General features: G+C 44.9%; 1 protein-coding gene across 3 annotated transcripts in view; it reads right to left on the bottom strand.

The window, feature by feature from the left end:
- The window catches only part of FNBP4 (formin binding protein 4), a 47,654-nt gene that overhangs the window by 27,355 nt on the left and 2,761 nt on the right, over nt 1-17,538 (bottom strand). For all 3 annotated transcript variants that reach the window (XM_062196152.1, XM_062196151.1, XM_062196153.1), the window contains exons 3-8: nt 12,595-12,731; nt 11,370-11,556; nt 9,452-9,599; nt 9,221-9,341; nt 6,232-6,573; nt 4,104-4,314 (exon numbers count right to left, since the gene is read on the bottom strand). In XM_062196152.1, coding sequence (XP_062052136.1) covers nt 4,104-4,314; nt 6,232-6,573; nt 9,221-9,341; nt 9,452-9,599; nt 11,370-11,556; nt 12,595-12,731 — 1,146 coding nt within the window. The remainder of the gene's footprint in view (nt 1-4,103; nt 4,315-6,231; nt 6,574-9,220; nt 9,342-9,451; nt 9,600-11,369; nt 11,557-12,594; nt 12,732-17,538) is intronic.

The following is a 17,538-nucleotide window of genomic DNA, read 5'->3' as shown; positions in this document are numbered from 1 at the left end:
ACCCATATGGGATGCCAGCACTGCAGGCAGTGGCTTAACCTGCTATGCCACAGTGCCACCCCCTCATATACATTTTCTTTCCCCAGCAAAGATTCTCTGAAGCCTTTTAATTTGCCAGCCTGTCTTCATAAAACCAAAAATACTTTATAAACACATTTCTTGAAATTTGTCTATGAATGAAAGTTACTATTTTATCACAATACCTGTAGTTTCTACTTTCCCTTTCTTTGTGCCGTCATTTCTAATCTTTTCTTCCAAAACATTGACTGCAATTATTTACAAAAGCAAGACATCAGATCTGGGATATTTAAGGAGTTTTTACAAATTGGGGGTGGGAGTAGAAAATCAACTTCTCAAAAATTAGAACACATTAATTGTAAACCACCTGATACCTTCCTTCCTTGGACTGGTGGTGATGCCTTTTGGTAGTGAGAATTTGGAATACAGGGCGGTTCAGTAGTAAAGCCACAGCCTGTAACGCCTGCATCCACATGGGTACAAATTCATGACCCACCTGCTCCACTGTCGTTTTTTTATTTTTTTAAAGATTTATTCATTTATTTGAAAGTCAGAGTTACAGAGACAGAGAGAGAGTGCTTCCATCAATGGATGGTTCACTCCCCAAGTGGCCGCAATGGCCGGAGTTGAGCCGATTCAAAGCTAGGTAGGATCCAGGAGCTTTTTCCGGATCTCCCACGTGGGTGTGGGGCCTAAGGACTTGGACCATTCTCTACTGCTTTCCCAGGTACATTAGCAGGGAGCTGGATGGATGGGAAGTGGAGCAGCCAAGATTCAAACCAGTGCCCATATGGGATACCGGCAGTACAGGCTAGGACATTAATCCGCACAGCACCAGGCCCTCAATACTGTTTTAGAAATTAATCAATGTTAATGTAAGGAATAATTAAGGTTCATTATTGTTTTTCACTGCAGCTCAGTATTCCAATCTAAGACCCTGTATGGGGGTCAGCGCTGTGGCATAGCCGGTAAAGCCACCACCTGCAGTGCCAGCATACCATATCGTGTCATATCGAGTCCCAGCTGCTCCACTTCTGATCCAGCTCTCTGCTATGGCATGGGCAAGCCATGGAAGATGGCCCAAGTCCTTGGGCACCTGCAACCATGAGGGAGACCCAGGAGAAGCTGCTGGCTTTGAATTGGTGCAGTTCTAGCCGTTCCAGCCATCTAGGGAATAAACCACTGGAAGGAAGGTATCTATTTCTCTCTGTGCCTCTGCCTCTCTGTAAGTCTACCTTTCAAATAATTAAATCTTTAAAAAAACAAACAAACACCTCTGTTGGCCGGCGCTGTGGCGCAGCGGGTTAAAGCCCTGGCCTGAAGCGCTGGAATCCCATAAAGGTGCCGGTTCGAGTCCCGGCTACTCCTCTTCCGATCCAACTCTCTGCTATGGCTTGGGAAAGAAGATGGTCCAAGTCCTTGGGCCCCTGCACTCGCGTGGGAGACCCAGAAGAAGCTCCTGGCTCCTGGCTTTGGATCGGCGCAGCTCCGGGCACTGCGGCCAGTTGGGAAGTGAACCACTGGATGGAAGACCTCTCTGTCTCTCTCTGCCTTTCCTCTCCCTGTGTAACTGACTTTGAAATAAAAATAAATAAATCTTAAAAAAAAAAAAAAAAAGGAAATAGAGCAGCCAGGTCTCAAACCCGCGTCCACATGGGATACTGGCACTGCAGGCAGCAGTCTTACCTGCTACACCACAACACAGGCCCCCAAAATAATCTTTTAATTCTTTTTCCAACAACTTTTTGAAGTACCCTTATACATCACAATTTATCCATTCTATCTTGATGGATTATCTAAGTGGCCTGTAGGAGTTTTTTTGATAATGTAAATGCACTGTGGCGTAGTAGGCTAAGCCTCCACCTGTGGTGCCAGCATCCCATAGGGCACCAGTTCATGTCCCAGCTGTTCCTCTTGTGGTCCAGCTCTCTGTTTTTGGCTTGGTAAAGCAGAAGATGGCCCAAGTCCTTGGGCTCCTGCCCTTATGTGAGAGATCCTGAGGAAGCTCCTGGCTTCAGAGCGGTCCAGCGCCAGCCATTACAGCCACTTGGGTTTATATCACTGGATGAAAGATCTCTCTGTCTCTACCTCTCTGTAACTCTATCTCTCAAATAATAATACTTAGTAAAACATGGACACAATTTAAACATCCACCTCATAATGAGGGAAGCATTAAAAAGCATAAATATACCACAAAATGGTTAAAAACAATTAAGTTGGGTAACAATCTATATAATACAATCTCATATATGGTAAACTTGTCACATGCATGAATATTCACAACTACAAAAGTATGAAAGGAAGAAAAGGGGTGACACAGTAAGCCTAGAGCAGGGGCCCAGGGGGAGCTACCAGAGGTACAAAACTTGAAGCAGTACCAAATATTCAAAGGAAGAAAAAAAATTTCAAATGGAAAAGCCTGAATGGATATATGTTTATAAAGGATAAAGAAAATAGATCACAGGGGTAGAAAATAGGCCGGCACCGTGGCTCAACAAGCTAATCCTTAGCCTTGCGGCGCCGGCACACCGGGTTCTAGTCCCAGTTGGGGTGCCGGATTCTGTCCCGGTTGCCCCTCTTCCAGGCCAGCTCTGCTGTGGCCGGGAGTGCAGTGGAGGATGGCCCAAGTGCTTGGGCCCTGCACCTGCATGGGAGACCAGGAGAAGCACCTGGCTCCTGCCTTCGGAACAGCACCAGCCGCGGTGGCCATTGGAGGGTGAACCAACGGCAAAAAGGAAGACCTTTCTCTCTATCTCTCTCTCTCACTGTCCACTCTGCCTGTCAAAAAAAAAAAAAAAAAGAAAAGAAAATAAGGAGAAAATAGTCTTAGAATTTTCCTTCATAGGGCCAGAGTTGAGGCATAGCAGGTAAAGTCTACAACACCAGCATTCAACATGGGTGCTGGTTTGTGTTCCTGCTACTGCTTTTTTTTTTTTTTTTAAAGAATTAATTTATTTTATTTGAAAGTCAGAGTTACATAGAGAGAAGAGAGGCAGAGAGAGAGAGAGAAGTCTTCCATCCGCTGGTTCACTCCCCAATTGGCCACAACAGCCGGTGCTGCACCGACCAAAAGCCAGGAGCCAGGAGCTTCTTCTGGGTCTCCCACGTGGGTGCAGGGGCTACTGCTTTCCCAGGCCATGCTGCTCCACTTCTGATCCAACTCCCTGCAAATAGCATGGGAAAAGCAGCCTGCTACCCAGGTGGGAGACCTAGACTCACCTTTGGCCTAGCCCAGCCCTGGCTGTGGCCACTATCTGAGGGGTAAACTAGCAGATGGAAGGTCTGTCTCTGTCTGTAACTCTTCCAAATAAATAAATAAGTATTTTTTTAAAAAAGGAGTTTCCTTCATGTGCTTCTATACTGTTGATTAAAGAAAAAATTCAAACATCTACATTTTTAATTACCTATGTTTCTCTTTTTTTACCATAATCTATGCAGTGTCTTCTGCTAGACGTACTCAACTGTATGGCATTCGAATCTTACTGCTCACTTTCAACCACACAGTACTGCGATCAAATGGAGACTACATACTAGCTTTCTTCAGAGCTCTCTAATAACAGACTGGAAAACACAAGATGGCCTTGCTTCACTTTACTCTGGAAAACATGACTTGGGTCTTCGTGACAGGAGCAACTAGGCACCACACACAGGCTGGGCAACTTGTACACAAAGAGCAGAAATGAGGCTTGGCCTGCCAGAGGTAGTACTCCCTGGTCTCTTGCTTAATAACTAGAACTGGTAAGCAAAGGAGATGTCAAGAGCCCTACAGAGGTCAAGGAAATTTTTATGGCAAGCAATAAAGGGGGTGGGGGTGGCAGCTCATTTTGTTTTCTCCTCTACAGGAAAAAGTAATCCCTTCTCAGTTATGAATAAATGACCCAACGAATACCAGACTCTCAAGCTTACTCCTCTACTAGAGATGCAACAGGAAAAAGTAGAAGTAGAAGCCAACTCCTTTCTCAGCACTTCCACAAAAGGAAAAAATTGGTATCGTCCCTCTTTTTGCTGAAGAAGTAAAAAAAGGGAACAAAGGGTTTCCCCTGTATATCTTTCAACTTTACAATTTAATGTGAAATTCAAATTACCAGTTTCACCATTTTCAGGAGTCTCTCGTCCAGTCTTACTAGAACTCCGGCTTGTGGATTCTGGACTGGTAGCTCGAACAAACATCTTCCATTTTCCTCTTTTAGACATAAGTCTACGCATTCCATCTTGAGATGCTGGTTGGCTGATATCAGAACGTGGACTAGACCCTGATACACTACCATCTCCTTCCTCCAAGGCTCGTAATTCTGCCTACAAAGAACATGATCATAAAATTAGAGTGTAAATTAACTGCTGATCAACATTTAAACACTTGTGCGTAGCAAGAACAGCCAGGACTATATTATCAGGATTTAAAACCTTGTAGAACAGGAAGCATTTAACATTTCCCCATCAAAGTTGAGTGTTGTACTCCATGCTCCAGAATGTACCGTTACCCAATAAATGCTTATTCATGATTACAGAAAGAAATATTAATGTGAAGCAGAAAGTGTCCAAACCCTAGGCCTGGCACTGTGCCATAGCGGGTTAAGCTACCACCAACAATGCCAGCATCCCTTGAGTGCAGGTATGAGTTCTGCTACTATACTTCCAATCCAGCTCCCTGCTACTTTCCCTAGGAAAGCAGAAGATGGTTCAAGTGTTTGGGCTCCTGCCAGCTACACAACAGACAGGAACAGAGGTCCAGGCTCCTGACTTCCACCTGGCCCAGCCCTGGTCATTACGGCCACCTGGGAAGTGAACCAGCAGATGGAAGCTCTCTCTCTCTCTCACCTCTCTCTGTAACATTGTCAAATAAATCTTAGGAAGGAAGGAATTATTTCTAAAACCACCATGAAAAGGCTTTACTAGCTAGTTCTTCTCCAGGGCTTCAAATTTTTCAAGGTGCATTACAATTATAAAGCACTTAACATTTTGCTTTATACTAGCATCTTTTCAGTCTACAGGAGAAAGTGTCAGAAAACAGGCAATGACCAATTTCACAACAAAGTTTCCATCTGGCCACTTTTTTAAAAGTAAGGCACATTATATTATAGGTTCCTCTCAATTCTTCTATTATCTAACAAGGCCCATTTAACTATGGAAACAAGGCCATGGGTGACCCAGTGGGAAGTCAACTTGCATGTTTTTTTTTTTGAAAGATTTATTTATTTGAAAGGCAAAATAAAGTTACAGAGAGGCAGACAGAAAGAGACAGAGAGAAACACAGAGAGAGAGAGAGAAAGAGAAAGTCTTCCATCCATTGGTTCACTCCCCAAATGGCTCCGACGGCCGGAGCTGGGCCAACCCAAAGTCAGGAGCTTCTTCCATGTCTCCCATGTGGGTGAAGGGGCCCATGGGCCATCTTCTACTGCTTTCCCAGACCACTGCAGAGAGCTGGATCAGAAGTGGAGAAGCCGGCGTCATACGGGATGCTGGAACTGCAGGTGGCGGCTTCACCTATTATGCTGACTTCATCAACCTGCATTTCAAACACTCAGTTAAAACTATGGTTAATTATTAAGAAGCTAAATCACTCTGTTAATGTGCCTGGGAAAGCAGCAGAAGATGGTCCAATTCCTTGGGCTCCTGCACTCACACAAGAGATCCAGATGGAAGCTCCTAGCTCTGGCCTGGTCCAGCGTTGACTGCTAGGGCCATCTGGGCAATGAACCAGTGGATGTAAGACTGCCTCTCCTTCTAACTCTGTCCTTCAAAAAAAAAAAAATCTTGTTTTTATTATAGTAGCTTAAATATATCTAGATGAAAGAATAAAAGAGGGGCTGGAACTGTGGTGTAATAGGTAAAGCCACTGCTTGCTGTGCCAGCATCCCAGTTCAAGTCCTGGCTGCTCGATTTCCGATCCAGCTCCCTGCTGACAGCCTGGGAAAGCAGTGGAGGATGGCACAAGTTCTTGGGCCCCTGCACCAGCAAAGGAGACCCAGAAGAAGCTCCTGGCACCTGGCTTTAGATCGGCCCAGCTCTAGCTGTTGCGGCCACTTGGGGAGTGAACCAACAAATGGAAGATATTTCTCCCTCTGCCTCTGCCTCTCTGTAACTCTGCCTTACAAATAAATAAATAAATCTTTAAAAAAAAGAGAGAGAATAGAAGTTTTAAGTTGAACATAATGATCCCCAAGTATGACAACACTGAAAATAAAAATATACTTTCAACCTTCAGAAACTTACCTTTTTCCTTTCCAAAACTAGCTCCAGCTCAAGGGTATCTTGCTCCTCTTCCTCCTCACTCTCTCCAGACTGAACAACACTGCAAAGATCCTCCTGAGCAGGGTCTTCTACATTGTCCAACATACTTTCCTGTGGCTTTACTACTGTTGCTCCTTCTTCTACTGTGGTACTTGTTTCTTTCACTTCGGAAACCGACTCTACTTCTTTACAAATTACTTTTCTTCTCCATCGCTCTTCTTCCTCTTTTATTCCTTCAGGCAATAAAGGAGCAAGCAGTGATGCGGCCACCCCTTTCTTCTCCTCCTCGCTATTTGACAGAGCCTGAACTCCTTCATTTACTTCCTATGAAGAAAAAAAAGTAATTCAGTCTCACTTAATTCTCAAAGAAATCTCACCTCCAGAAAAATTCAATGGCTAATAACTATATTTTCTGTCACTAGATATTCTTAAAACCACCTTCTCCCATGAGGTTAATGTATGTGTCTGTGTACGCCTGTACCATTACATGTACGAAACTGTCACTTCAGAGAGACAGTGACTGACCCAGAGCTTAGCTGTGGATGGGACTCAAATGTATCCTCTCCCTGTTCCTTAGGATATCAAAAGGCTGGCCGGCGCTGCGGCTCAATAGGCTAATCCTCTGCCTGCGGCGCCGGCACACCAGATTCTAGTTCCGGTTGCCCCTCTTCCAGGCCAGCTCTTTGCTATGGCCCGGGAAGGCAGTGGAGGATGGCCCAAGTACTTGGGCCCTGCACCCGCATGGGAGACCATGAAAAGAACCTGGCTCCTGGCTTCGGACCAGCACGATGTGCCAGCCGCAGCGGCCATTGGAGGGTGAACCAACGGCAAAGGAAGACCTTTCTCTCTGTCTCTCTCTCTCTATCCACTCTGCCTGTCAAAAAAAAAAAAGAAAAAAAGAAATGAAATGAAAACACTTCTAAAGTGCAATATGCAATTATATTTAAAGTATCTCTTTCTCTCACTGGGGTAAGTTGCTCTCCCTCCCTAGTACAGTTATAAAGCTTACATAATTTTAAAAGTATTTTTTGATTAATTTAAATAGAATAATGAGGGAGAGAGAGACAAAGATTTTCCACCCACTGGCTCACTACCCAAAGGCCCAACAGCCAGGGTTGGATCAGGCTAAAGCAATGAAACAGAAACTCCTCATGGGTGCAAGGGACCCAAGTAGTTGGGGCATCATCTGCTGCCTCCCAGGAGCAACAGCAAGAAACTGGATTTGGGTGACGGGGTATGCAGCTGTTGTGGCACATTGGGCTCATCGGCTGCCTGTGATACCAGCATCCCATACAGGACTCATAAGTTCAAATCCTGGTTGCTCTGCTTCCAGAGAAACGTGCCTGTGAAAGCAGCAGAGGACGGTCTAAGTACTTGGGCTCCTAGTTTCAGCCTAGACTAGCCCCAGCCATTTCAGCCATCTGGGAAGTGATAAAGTGGATGGATGACCTCTCCCTCTATTTGTCTCTTACTCTGCCTTTCAAACAAATGACAGAAGAAAAAAAAAAAAAAAAAAAAAAAGCTGTACTGGAAGTGATGTCAGGACTCAATTCCAAGCACTCCAATACAGCAAACAGGCATCAAAAGCAGTGATTTAACTCACTCTGCCACAACAAACATCCCTAAAAGTACTTTTTGATTAAAAATATTTTTAATTCAAGATAAAGTGTAACAACATATACTCTCTCTAAAGAATACAACTGGGGCCAGCGCTGTGGCATAGAAAGTTAAGCTTCAGTCTGTGGCGCTGGCATCCCATATGGGTGCCAGTTCCTGTCCCGGCTGATCCTCTTCTGATCCAGCTCTCTGCATGAGGCCTGGGAAAGCAGTAGAAGATGGCCTAAGTGCTTGGGCCCTTGCACCCCCGTGGGAAACACAGAAGTTGTTCCTGGCTTCTGGCTTTGCATCGGCTCAGTTCTAACCACTGCAGCCATTTGGGGAGTGAACCAGTGTCTCTCCCCCTCTGTCTGTAACTCCACCTCTCAAATAAATAAATAAATCTTTAAAAAATATATAACTTACTTTTCTTATTGAGTAGCTTTTAATTTAGAGAATTTGATTTTATTTAAAATGTTTCATGAGCAGTCCCAATAAAATAATTCCGTCTGAAGAGATGGGGACCTAGTACCCTGCCTGCTCCCATATCCTTCAAAATGACCGAAGGAGACTATGTGACATCCAAAACATCTGAGAGACTCATGAAACTGGATATTTGCTATAAACACTATATAACACAGAGAACTAAATCAAATTTTAAGAAATGGAGAGGCCAGTATTGTGGCACAGCAAGTTAAGTTACCGCTTGCAACACCAGCATTCCATATCAGAGTACTAGACCAAGTCCTGGCTGCTCCACTTCTAATATATCTCCCTAATTTATCTGGCTTTGGCTGGCCCAGCCCTGGCTGTTGCCAAGTAATAAATATTTTTTATTCTTAAAATTTATCTTATTTTTTAGAAAAACATTTTAGTTTCCATTATAATCAAAGGCTTAATTAACGCTCTACTTACAAAGAGTTGAACAGCAACAAAAAGAAATGAAATTTGTCCTAGTTCACATGTGTTTGAAGGCTTCTATAACTGTGGTAAGGGTAACATTCAAGATTATTAGATTTGGGGCCATTGCCTGCAGTGCTGGCATCCCATATGAGTGCTGGTTCAAGTCCCAGCTGCTCCAATTCCAATACAGCTCTCTGCTATGGCCTGGGAAAGCAGCAGATGATGGCCCAAGTCCTTGGGCCCCTGTTACTTGCATAGAAGACCTGGAAGAAGCTCCTGGCTCCCAGCTTCAGACAGGCACATCTCTAGCTGATGCGGCCAATTGGGGAGTGAACCAGCGGATGGAAGACCTCTCTCTCTGCCTCTCCTTCTCTATGTGTGACTCTGACTTTCAAATAAATAAACACATCTTTAAAAAAAAAAAAAAAAAAGATTATCAGATTTGAAACATGACATAAGTAATAACACCAACCTTTTTAACTTCTCGCTTGGCTACAACTGGTCCACTTTTACTACTGGAAACAGAAACAGTTTTCTCCTTGGTATAGATTTCAGTATTTACTGCAAAATTAGCTTCAGCACCTGCTACAGAACTAAAAAAAAAAAAAAAAGTTTAGCAAGAAAAATACAAGGCATATACTTTCAGTAAAAGATAAGATTCCAAATTCCTTTTAGGTGAGTTCTTTTTCATATTTATTTTTACCTGGGTTGGTAATGCTGTAATCCCTGTACCTGGGTGGCAAGATATTGAGGTAACTCCCAAGTTACTTCATTTGATTGTGTGTTCCAATAATAATAGCATCCTGTATTCTCATCCCAGACTTCTTGCCAATCTCCCATCTCAATTCCGACTAGAAGAAAACAATTTTGAAGGACAAATTATTCCATAGTTCTAACAACCCAAGTCAGCTCTAAAGCTATAATAATCTAACATATGGTTTCTCAAATTTGGTACTATTAACATTTTAGACTGAGAGGTCTTTGTTGTGCAGAAGTCTATATAGAGTGTTCAGCAGCACAGCACCCTGCCTCTGTACTCACTAGATATAAACCCCAATGTCTCCTGCACTGGGATAACCAAAGGTTATCTCCAGACAACCCTCCTTTATTCTAACTACAGACCACTGATCTAATAGCAATATTTATTTTCTTAACAAATATTTAGAATCATCTTTGTGGGGGCTGGTGCTGTAGCACGGCAGCTAACGCCACTGCCTGCATTCCACATGGGTACCAGTTAAGTGTCTCAGCTGCTGATCCAGCTCCCTGCTAATGTGCCTGGAAAAGCAGCAGCAAATGACCCAAGTCTTTCAACCCCTGTCCCCATATGGGAGACCCAGATGAAGCTCCTGGCTTCAGCATGGCCCAGCCCAGGCAACTGCTATCATTTGTGAATGAACCAGTGAGCCATGGCACCAGCCTAAATAAATAAATCTTTTAAAAAATTAATTAATTAATTAAATTTCTTTAAAAAGCTACAACCCTAAAGTCTGGGGAGTCACCTGAGTCTGGTTGAAAATTTAAAGTTGGGGCCAGCACTGTGCCATAGCGGGTAAAGTTGCCACCTGCAGTGCCAGCAATCCCATATGAGCGCCAGTTCGAGTCCCGGCTGTTCTACTTCCGAACCAGCTCTCTTCTATTGCCTAGGAAAGCAGTAGAAGATGGCCTAAGTTCTTGGGCCCCTGCACCCGCATGGGAGACCAAGAGAAAGCACCTGGCTCCTGGCTTCGGATCGGTGCAGCGCCGGCCGTAGCGGCCATTTGGGAAGCGAACCAATGGAAGGAAGACCTTTCTCTCTGTCTCTCTCTCTCTCTCACTGTCTATAACTCTACCTGTCAAATAAATAAAATAAATAAAAAAGCTGAAGTTTGTTTATCTAATGAAACTGAGGATTTTTGTTTTTAATGGTTTTCCCAGGCCATTAGCATAGTGCTGGATGGGAAGTGGAACAGCTGGGACTTGAACCCATGCTTATATGGAATGCCAGCACCACAGGCAGAAGATTAACCTACTACGCCAGAGTGCTGGGCCCCAATCTGAACATTTAAACCCAGAAACAATCAGTCAGTTGCCTGTTCCACAAGCCTAAGTTTGATTTCAGGTTTTATTTATATTTTTCTTACAGGGTGAATATATGCATTAAGTCAGGCTGAAATACATATTCATGTGTGTGAAAACATAACAATCTCTTAGTAAAAACTGAAGAACACCTGATAATAGTTAACCAACTCAATTATTGACTAAGGGGTTACGTTCCATTCCCATGTAGAATGTCATCTATATATAAAGAGGAAACAATGGGGTATTTAACTACTTCCTTACAATAGCCCTAGGATGTACAACTCATCCTTTCTTAAGATATAATAGATGTTTTCCTGCTAATAGAGGTTTGCTGAGAGTTCAGACTACCTGGGAACTAGCTGTAGAGGGCCTTCAGAGCATGTACAAGCACGCTGGCTGACTTAGGCCTCTACAGTCACCATTTGAGTCCCCTGAGGCTAAAGCATTTGGACCTTCATCTATAGGAATGTCAATATCTAGAACACCTTTAAGGATTGCATTTTAGAGTTTAAAAAAAAAAAAAAAAAGAAAAAAGAAAAGAAAAGATCGGGCTTGCTTACCTCCTGCCAGCGAACACTGAGTATCATACTGCCACCCTGATGTTTGGGTTGAGTCTGTTCCATTTGAAGTAGCAGAAGAAAGGGCAGACGTTGTTGCTTCTTTTGGTTCTGGTCGAGGTGGAGTTGGAGGTGGAGCAGAAGCTCCTACAGGAGCTGCAGGCTGAGGAGCTGTTATGGCATCAATCTCCTGTGGAATGAAGAATGATGAATGGATTTCTTACTTACACCAAAACCAGAATTGGAAGAAATGACAATCACTAGAAATGTAACAAAACTCAACAAGCTCAAATCTCAGCTCCTTAAATCAATTATACAAGTTCTCACAAACCCCCCCCCCTCTTTTTTTCTCTTTGAATGAGAGAAGAGGAGCCAGTGTTATGGCATGGCAGTTAAAGCCACCAACTGCTTTGCAGGCATCCCCTATGGGCGCTGGTTTGTGTCCCAGCTGCTCCACCTCCAAACCTGTTCCCTGCTAATGGCCTGGAAAAAGCAGCAGAAGATGGCCCAAGTGCTTGCATCCCTGCTGTCTACATGGGAGACCTGAAGAAGCTTCTGACTTCCGCCTGGCCCAGCCCTGGCCATTGTGGCCATCTAGGGAGTGAACCAGGAGATGAAGATCTGTTTGTCTCTCCCTCTCTATATATAACTCTTTCAAATTAAAAAAAAAAAAAAAAAAAAATCACACACTCATTTTCTTCTGAGGTTTCCTACACTCCAGTCTGAATGTGCACTCTTTGTCTTAAAAAGGGGGGTTGAGGGGCATGGCGGCATTGTGGCTAAATAGGTTAAAGTACAGCCTGCAATGCCCACATCCCATATGGGCAATGGTTCAAGTCCTGGTTGCTCTGCTTCAGATCCTGCTCCCTGTTAGATGTGCCTGGGAAGTAGCAGAGGATAGCCCAAGTGCTTGGGTCCCTGCACCCAAATGGGAGACCCAGATGAAGCTCCTGGCTTCTGGCTTCAGTCTGGCCCAGCCCCAGCCGATGTGGACATTTGGGAACTGAACCAGCAGATGGAAAATATTTCACTCTGTCTCTGTAACTGTCTTTCAAATAGATAAAATCTTTAAGAAAACAAAAAAGAAAAAATGATGACAGAAACTGTAAAGAATGGAAGAAGAGAGGTGGACAGAAGAAGGAGAAAGGAGCCAACTATGCTAACTACTAGAGATCCAGGTCCCAAAGTGGCTTCAACAACTAAAAACCCAAACAAAAGCATCACTAACCGCTAGAAAGTTAGCTAGTGTACTATCAATATCAGTCGACTGGTTTCCATTTGCTTCCTTGGATGGTGCTGGTTTTTCAGAAACATCACTCTCATCATCATCACTGTCAGCGTAAGCACCAAGTAAACAAAGACCACCTAGAAACAAAAAGAAAAAAGTGTTCATAACAACAACGCCACAATAACCTAGGAAGCATCTAAAAGAAAATGTAACAGGTCCTTTATTTCATTTTTAAAAAAATGTTTTTTTGAAATGCAGAGAAAGAAACAAGGAGTGATCTTCCATCTGCTAGTTCTCTCCCCAAATACCTGCAATAGCCAGAGCCTGGCCAGGCAGAAGCCAGGAACCTGGAACTCAATCTGGACCTCCCACATGACTGGCAGGGACCCAAGTACTTGCGTTCTCACCTGTTGCTTCCCAGGGTGAACATCAACAGGAAGCTAGAATCAGAGTAGAGCTTGAATCAGGCACTCCCACATGGGATACTGGCATCCCAAGCAGTGTCTTAGTCACTATACCAAACAGTCATCTCAGTTCTTTAGCCAAAGAGTTTACATATACTTTTACAAACTAGAATATAAGCTCAAAATTAATAAACTAAATTAATAAATACACTACATTACCACAGGCATAAATCAAATAATACATTTAAAACTAAAAAAATCAATCTGTAGGGGCCAGCATTCTGGGGATGAGGTTAAATCAACATCTGCCATGCCAGCACCCATAACGGCACAGGTTTGAGTCCGGGCTGTTCCACTTCTGATCCAGCTCCCTGTTAATGCACGTGGGAAACAGAAGATGTCCCAAGTGCCTGGGCCCCTGCACCTAAGTGAGAGACACAGATGAAGCTGCTGGTTCCTGACTTCAATCTGGCCCATTCCTGGCCATTGTGGCCATTTGAGGAGTAAACCAACAGATGGAAGATACCTCTCTCTCCAACTCCATCATATAAATAAATAAATAAATCCTTGAAAAATGAAAAAAAATTGGCCGGCGCCATGGCTCACTTGGCTAATCCTCCACCTGTGGCACCAGCACCCTGGGTTCTAGTCCCGGTTGGGGCACAGGGTACTAGTCCCGGTTGCTCCTCTTCCAGTCCAGCTCTCTGCTGTGGCCCGGGAGGGCAGCGAAGGATGGCCCAAGTGCTTGGGTCCCTGCACCCACATGGGAAACTGGGAGGAAGCACCCAGCTCCTGGCTTCGGATCGGCACAGCGCCGGCCATAGTGGCCATTAGGAGAGTGAACCAACGGAAGGAAGACCTTTCTCTCTCTCTCACTGTCTATAACTCTCTTTCTCTGTCTCTCTCTCACTCTCTAACTCTGCCTGTCCAAAAAACAAAAATCTGTAAGTTGATATCCTCCCAAAAAGTACATGTTCAACCATTCAATCTCTCTCAAAACATTTAGACGTTAAGGATTAAAGTGTCCATCTCACAGGTTCCACTCCTAATTCCAGTTTCCTATTAATGTGCACTCTGGGAAGCAGTAGGTGATGTCTCTAACAGTTGGGTCCCAACCACCCATGTGGAAGATTGGAATTGGGTTCCTAGCTCTTAGCTTTTGCCTGACCCAAACCTGACTACTGTGGGCATTTGGGAGATCTGTCTCTTTCAATTAATACATAAAATAGTAGAACAAGTACAAATTATCACATTTGATATTTGTGAAAAATTAACATACTTAATATTGTTAGAGACACTATATATTGGGAAATTTCTTAAATACAATCTTGTAACAGATACCACAAGGAATAAAAATCAACTTCCTTTTAAGCAATCTCATTTTTTAGACTAAAACCCTAGGAAATAACTAATTTTTTTGTACAAAAATTCTATAAGGGGGCCGGTATGTTGGCGTAGCAGGTAAAGCTGCGGTCTGCAGTGCTGGTATCCCATGTGGGCACAGGTTTGAGTTTCGGCTGCTCCACTTCCAATCCAGCTCTCTGCTATGGCCTGGGAAAGCAGTAGAGGATGGCCCAAGTCCTTGGGTCCCTGTCTCCACATGCGAGACTGGGTAGAAGCTCCAGGCTCCTGGCTTTGGATCTGCCCAGCTCCCAGCCGTTGCAGCCATCTAGGGTGTGAACCATCGAACGGAAGACCTTTATCTCTCTGCAACTATGCCTTTCAAGTAATAAATCTTTTTAAAAATTCTGTAAGCTTGTTTTGCAAAATGAAAGCTGCAAACAACCCAAATGCTCTCAAACAGGGATTAAGCTGCCACATGGTATGTGCCTGGGAAAGCAGTGAAAAGATGGCCCAAGAGTTTGGGGCCCTGCTACCCATGTGGAACATCCCAGAAGAAGCTCCAGGTGGGGCCAGTGCTGTGGCACAGTAGGCTAAGGTTGCACCTGTGGTGCTAGCAGCCCATATGGGTGCTGCTTTGTATCACAGCTGTTCCTCTTCCAATCCAGCTCTCTGCTGACGGCCTGGGAAAGCAGTGGAGGACAGCACAAGTGCTTGGGCCCCTGAACCCGCACAGAAGACCAAGAGGAAGCTCCTGGTTCCTGGCTTCAGATCGGCTCAGCTCCGGCCATTTGGGGAGTGAACCAGCGGATGGAAGACCTTTCTCTCTGTCTTTCCCTCTGTCTGTGGCTCTACCTCTCAAATAAATAAATCTTTATTTTATTTTATTTTTTTTTATTTTTTTTGACAGGCAGAGTGGACAGTGAGAGAGAGAGACAGAGAGAAAGGTCTTCCTTTGCCGTTGGTTCACCCTCCAATGGCCGCCACAGCCAGCGCGCTGCAGCTGGCGCATCGCGCTGATCCGAAGGCAGGAGCCAGGTGCTTCTCCTGGTCTCCCATGGGGGCAGGGCCCAAGCACTTGGGCCATCCTCCACTGCACTCCCAGGCCACAGCAGAGAGCTGGCCTGGAAGAGGGGCAACCGGGATAGAATCCGGCGCCCCGACCGGGACTAGAACCCGGTGTGCCGGCGCTGCAAGGCGGAGGATTAGCCTAGTGAGCCACAGCGCCGGCTAAATAAATAAATCTTAAAAAAGAAATAGTTGGCTGGCGCCGTGGCTTAACAGGCTAATCCTCCGCCTTGCGATGCTGGCACACCGGGTTCTAGTCCTGGTTGGGGCGCCGGATTCTATCCCGGTTGCCCCTCTTCCAGGCCAGCTCTCTGCTATGGCCCGGGAAGGCAGTGGAGGATGGCCCAAGTGCTTGGGCCCTGCACCCGCATGGGAGACCAGGAGAAGCACCTGGATCCTGGCTTCGGATCAGCGAGATGCGCTGGCCGCAGCGGCCATTGGAGGGTGAACCAACGGCAAAGGAAGACCTTTCTCTCTGTCTCTCTCTCTCACTATCCACTCTGCCTGTCAAAAAAAAAAAAAAAAACAAAACTATGCCTTCAACTTCTAGTAACTATTATTTCCTCATAACATCATTTGAATAGTTGGGTCACAGAAACCATCGACAACAGACCAGCTGCAGGAGTAAGCACTGTAGCCCAGCAGGTTAAGCTGCCACTTGCCTGCATCCCAGGAGTGTCTGGGATGAGTTCTACCTCAATTCCAGCTAATTCGCCTAGAAGGTAGTAGATGATGGGCCAAGTTCTTAGGTTCCTGCCACAGAGACGGGAAACTCGGACGGAGTTCCTGACTCTTGGTTTCAGTCAGCCCTGGCTGTTGTGAGCATTTGAGAAGTGAATCAGTGTATGAAAGTTATCTCTGTCACTCTGCCTTTCAAACCAGCATCCAAATTAATTTGTAACAACTGAACAGCTACAAACCCTCTCCCCCAAAACATCATATTGATATGCAATTTCAGGGAATTCACAGACCCCTGATACTCATCCATGGAGTCACCACTTTTTAAATATTTATTTGTTTGAAAGGCAGAGTTGCAGAGAGAGGGAGACAAGAGAGAGTGTACTCTTCCATCTGCTGGTTCACTTTCCAAAGGACTGGAGAGAAGCCGGGAGCCTGAAACTCCATCCAGGACATCCCACTCCCACGTGGGCCATCTTCCACTGTTTTTCCAGGGGCATCGGTGAGGAGTTAGATCAGAAGTAGAGCAGACAGGACTCCACTGGATGCTCATAGGGGATGCCGGCATCACAGGCAGCTCAATCTGCTGTGCCAGAGAGCAGGCCCCAAGTGTGCCTTTTTGGAAGATATTAAAATACTGTGACTATCATAGTCTATTGATTTAATTTAATAGAGTTTATTCTGAATATTCCCTCAAGTAGGCTCACATGCATATATCACAGTATTTTTTTCAGCTTATAACTACCAGTCTTGTTTGCTTTACTGTATGAATACTACAAAAGTACACTTCAATAACTTTAAAACATTTTGTCTGATCCCTGAAAAAGCCCGTTTTTCTGGAAAATTCCAAGTGTTTCTAGTGACTAGTCAAATCCTTTAACTAGAATCAAACTAATTTTTAAAAGAGATTTATTGGCAGAGCCGGACCCGCGGGGGAACGCCCTGCACGCCGACCCCCGCCCCCGGAAATGCGCCCGGCGCCAGGGCAGCAAGGCCCCAGGCCCGCAAGGGATGGAAGGAGCCCACGCCCGCACTACTCGTGCGGGGTGTCCGGGAGGGCGGTGTAGCCCGTGGTGGATTAAGAAAAAAAAAGAGATTTATTTATTTGAAAGTCAGAGTTTAGAGAGAGGAGGAGACACAGTGAGAGAGATCTCCCATCCACTAGTTCACTTTCCAGATGGCCACAATGGCTGGGCCAGATGGAAGCCAGGACTCCGGAACTCCATCCTGGTCTCCCACATCAGTGGCAGCGGTCCAAGTACTTGGACCACCTTCTGATGCTGGATCAGAGGTGGAACAGCTGGGACTAAATCTAGTACCCATATAGGATACTGGCAGCTTTACCCACTACGCCACAATGCAAGCCCCAAAGCTAATTTCTTAACATGGACTCTGATAGTACATAAAGCCATACAAATAATGAAAACTTGTTTCTCTGTCGAATTTTGACAAT

This window comes from Lepus europaeus, chromosome 7 (assembly GCF_033115175.1).
Source record: "Lepus europaeus isolate LE1 chromosome 7, mLepTim1.pri, whole genome shotgun sequence".
Taxonomy (NCBI): Eukaryota; Metazoa; Chordata; class Mammalia; order Lagomorpha; family Leporidae; genus Lepus; species Lepus europaeus.
This window is presented reverse-complemented; position numbering and strand designations above follow the sequence as displayed.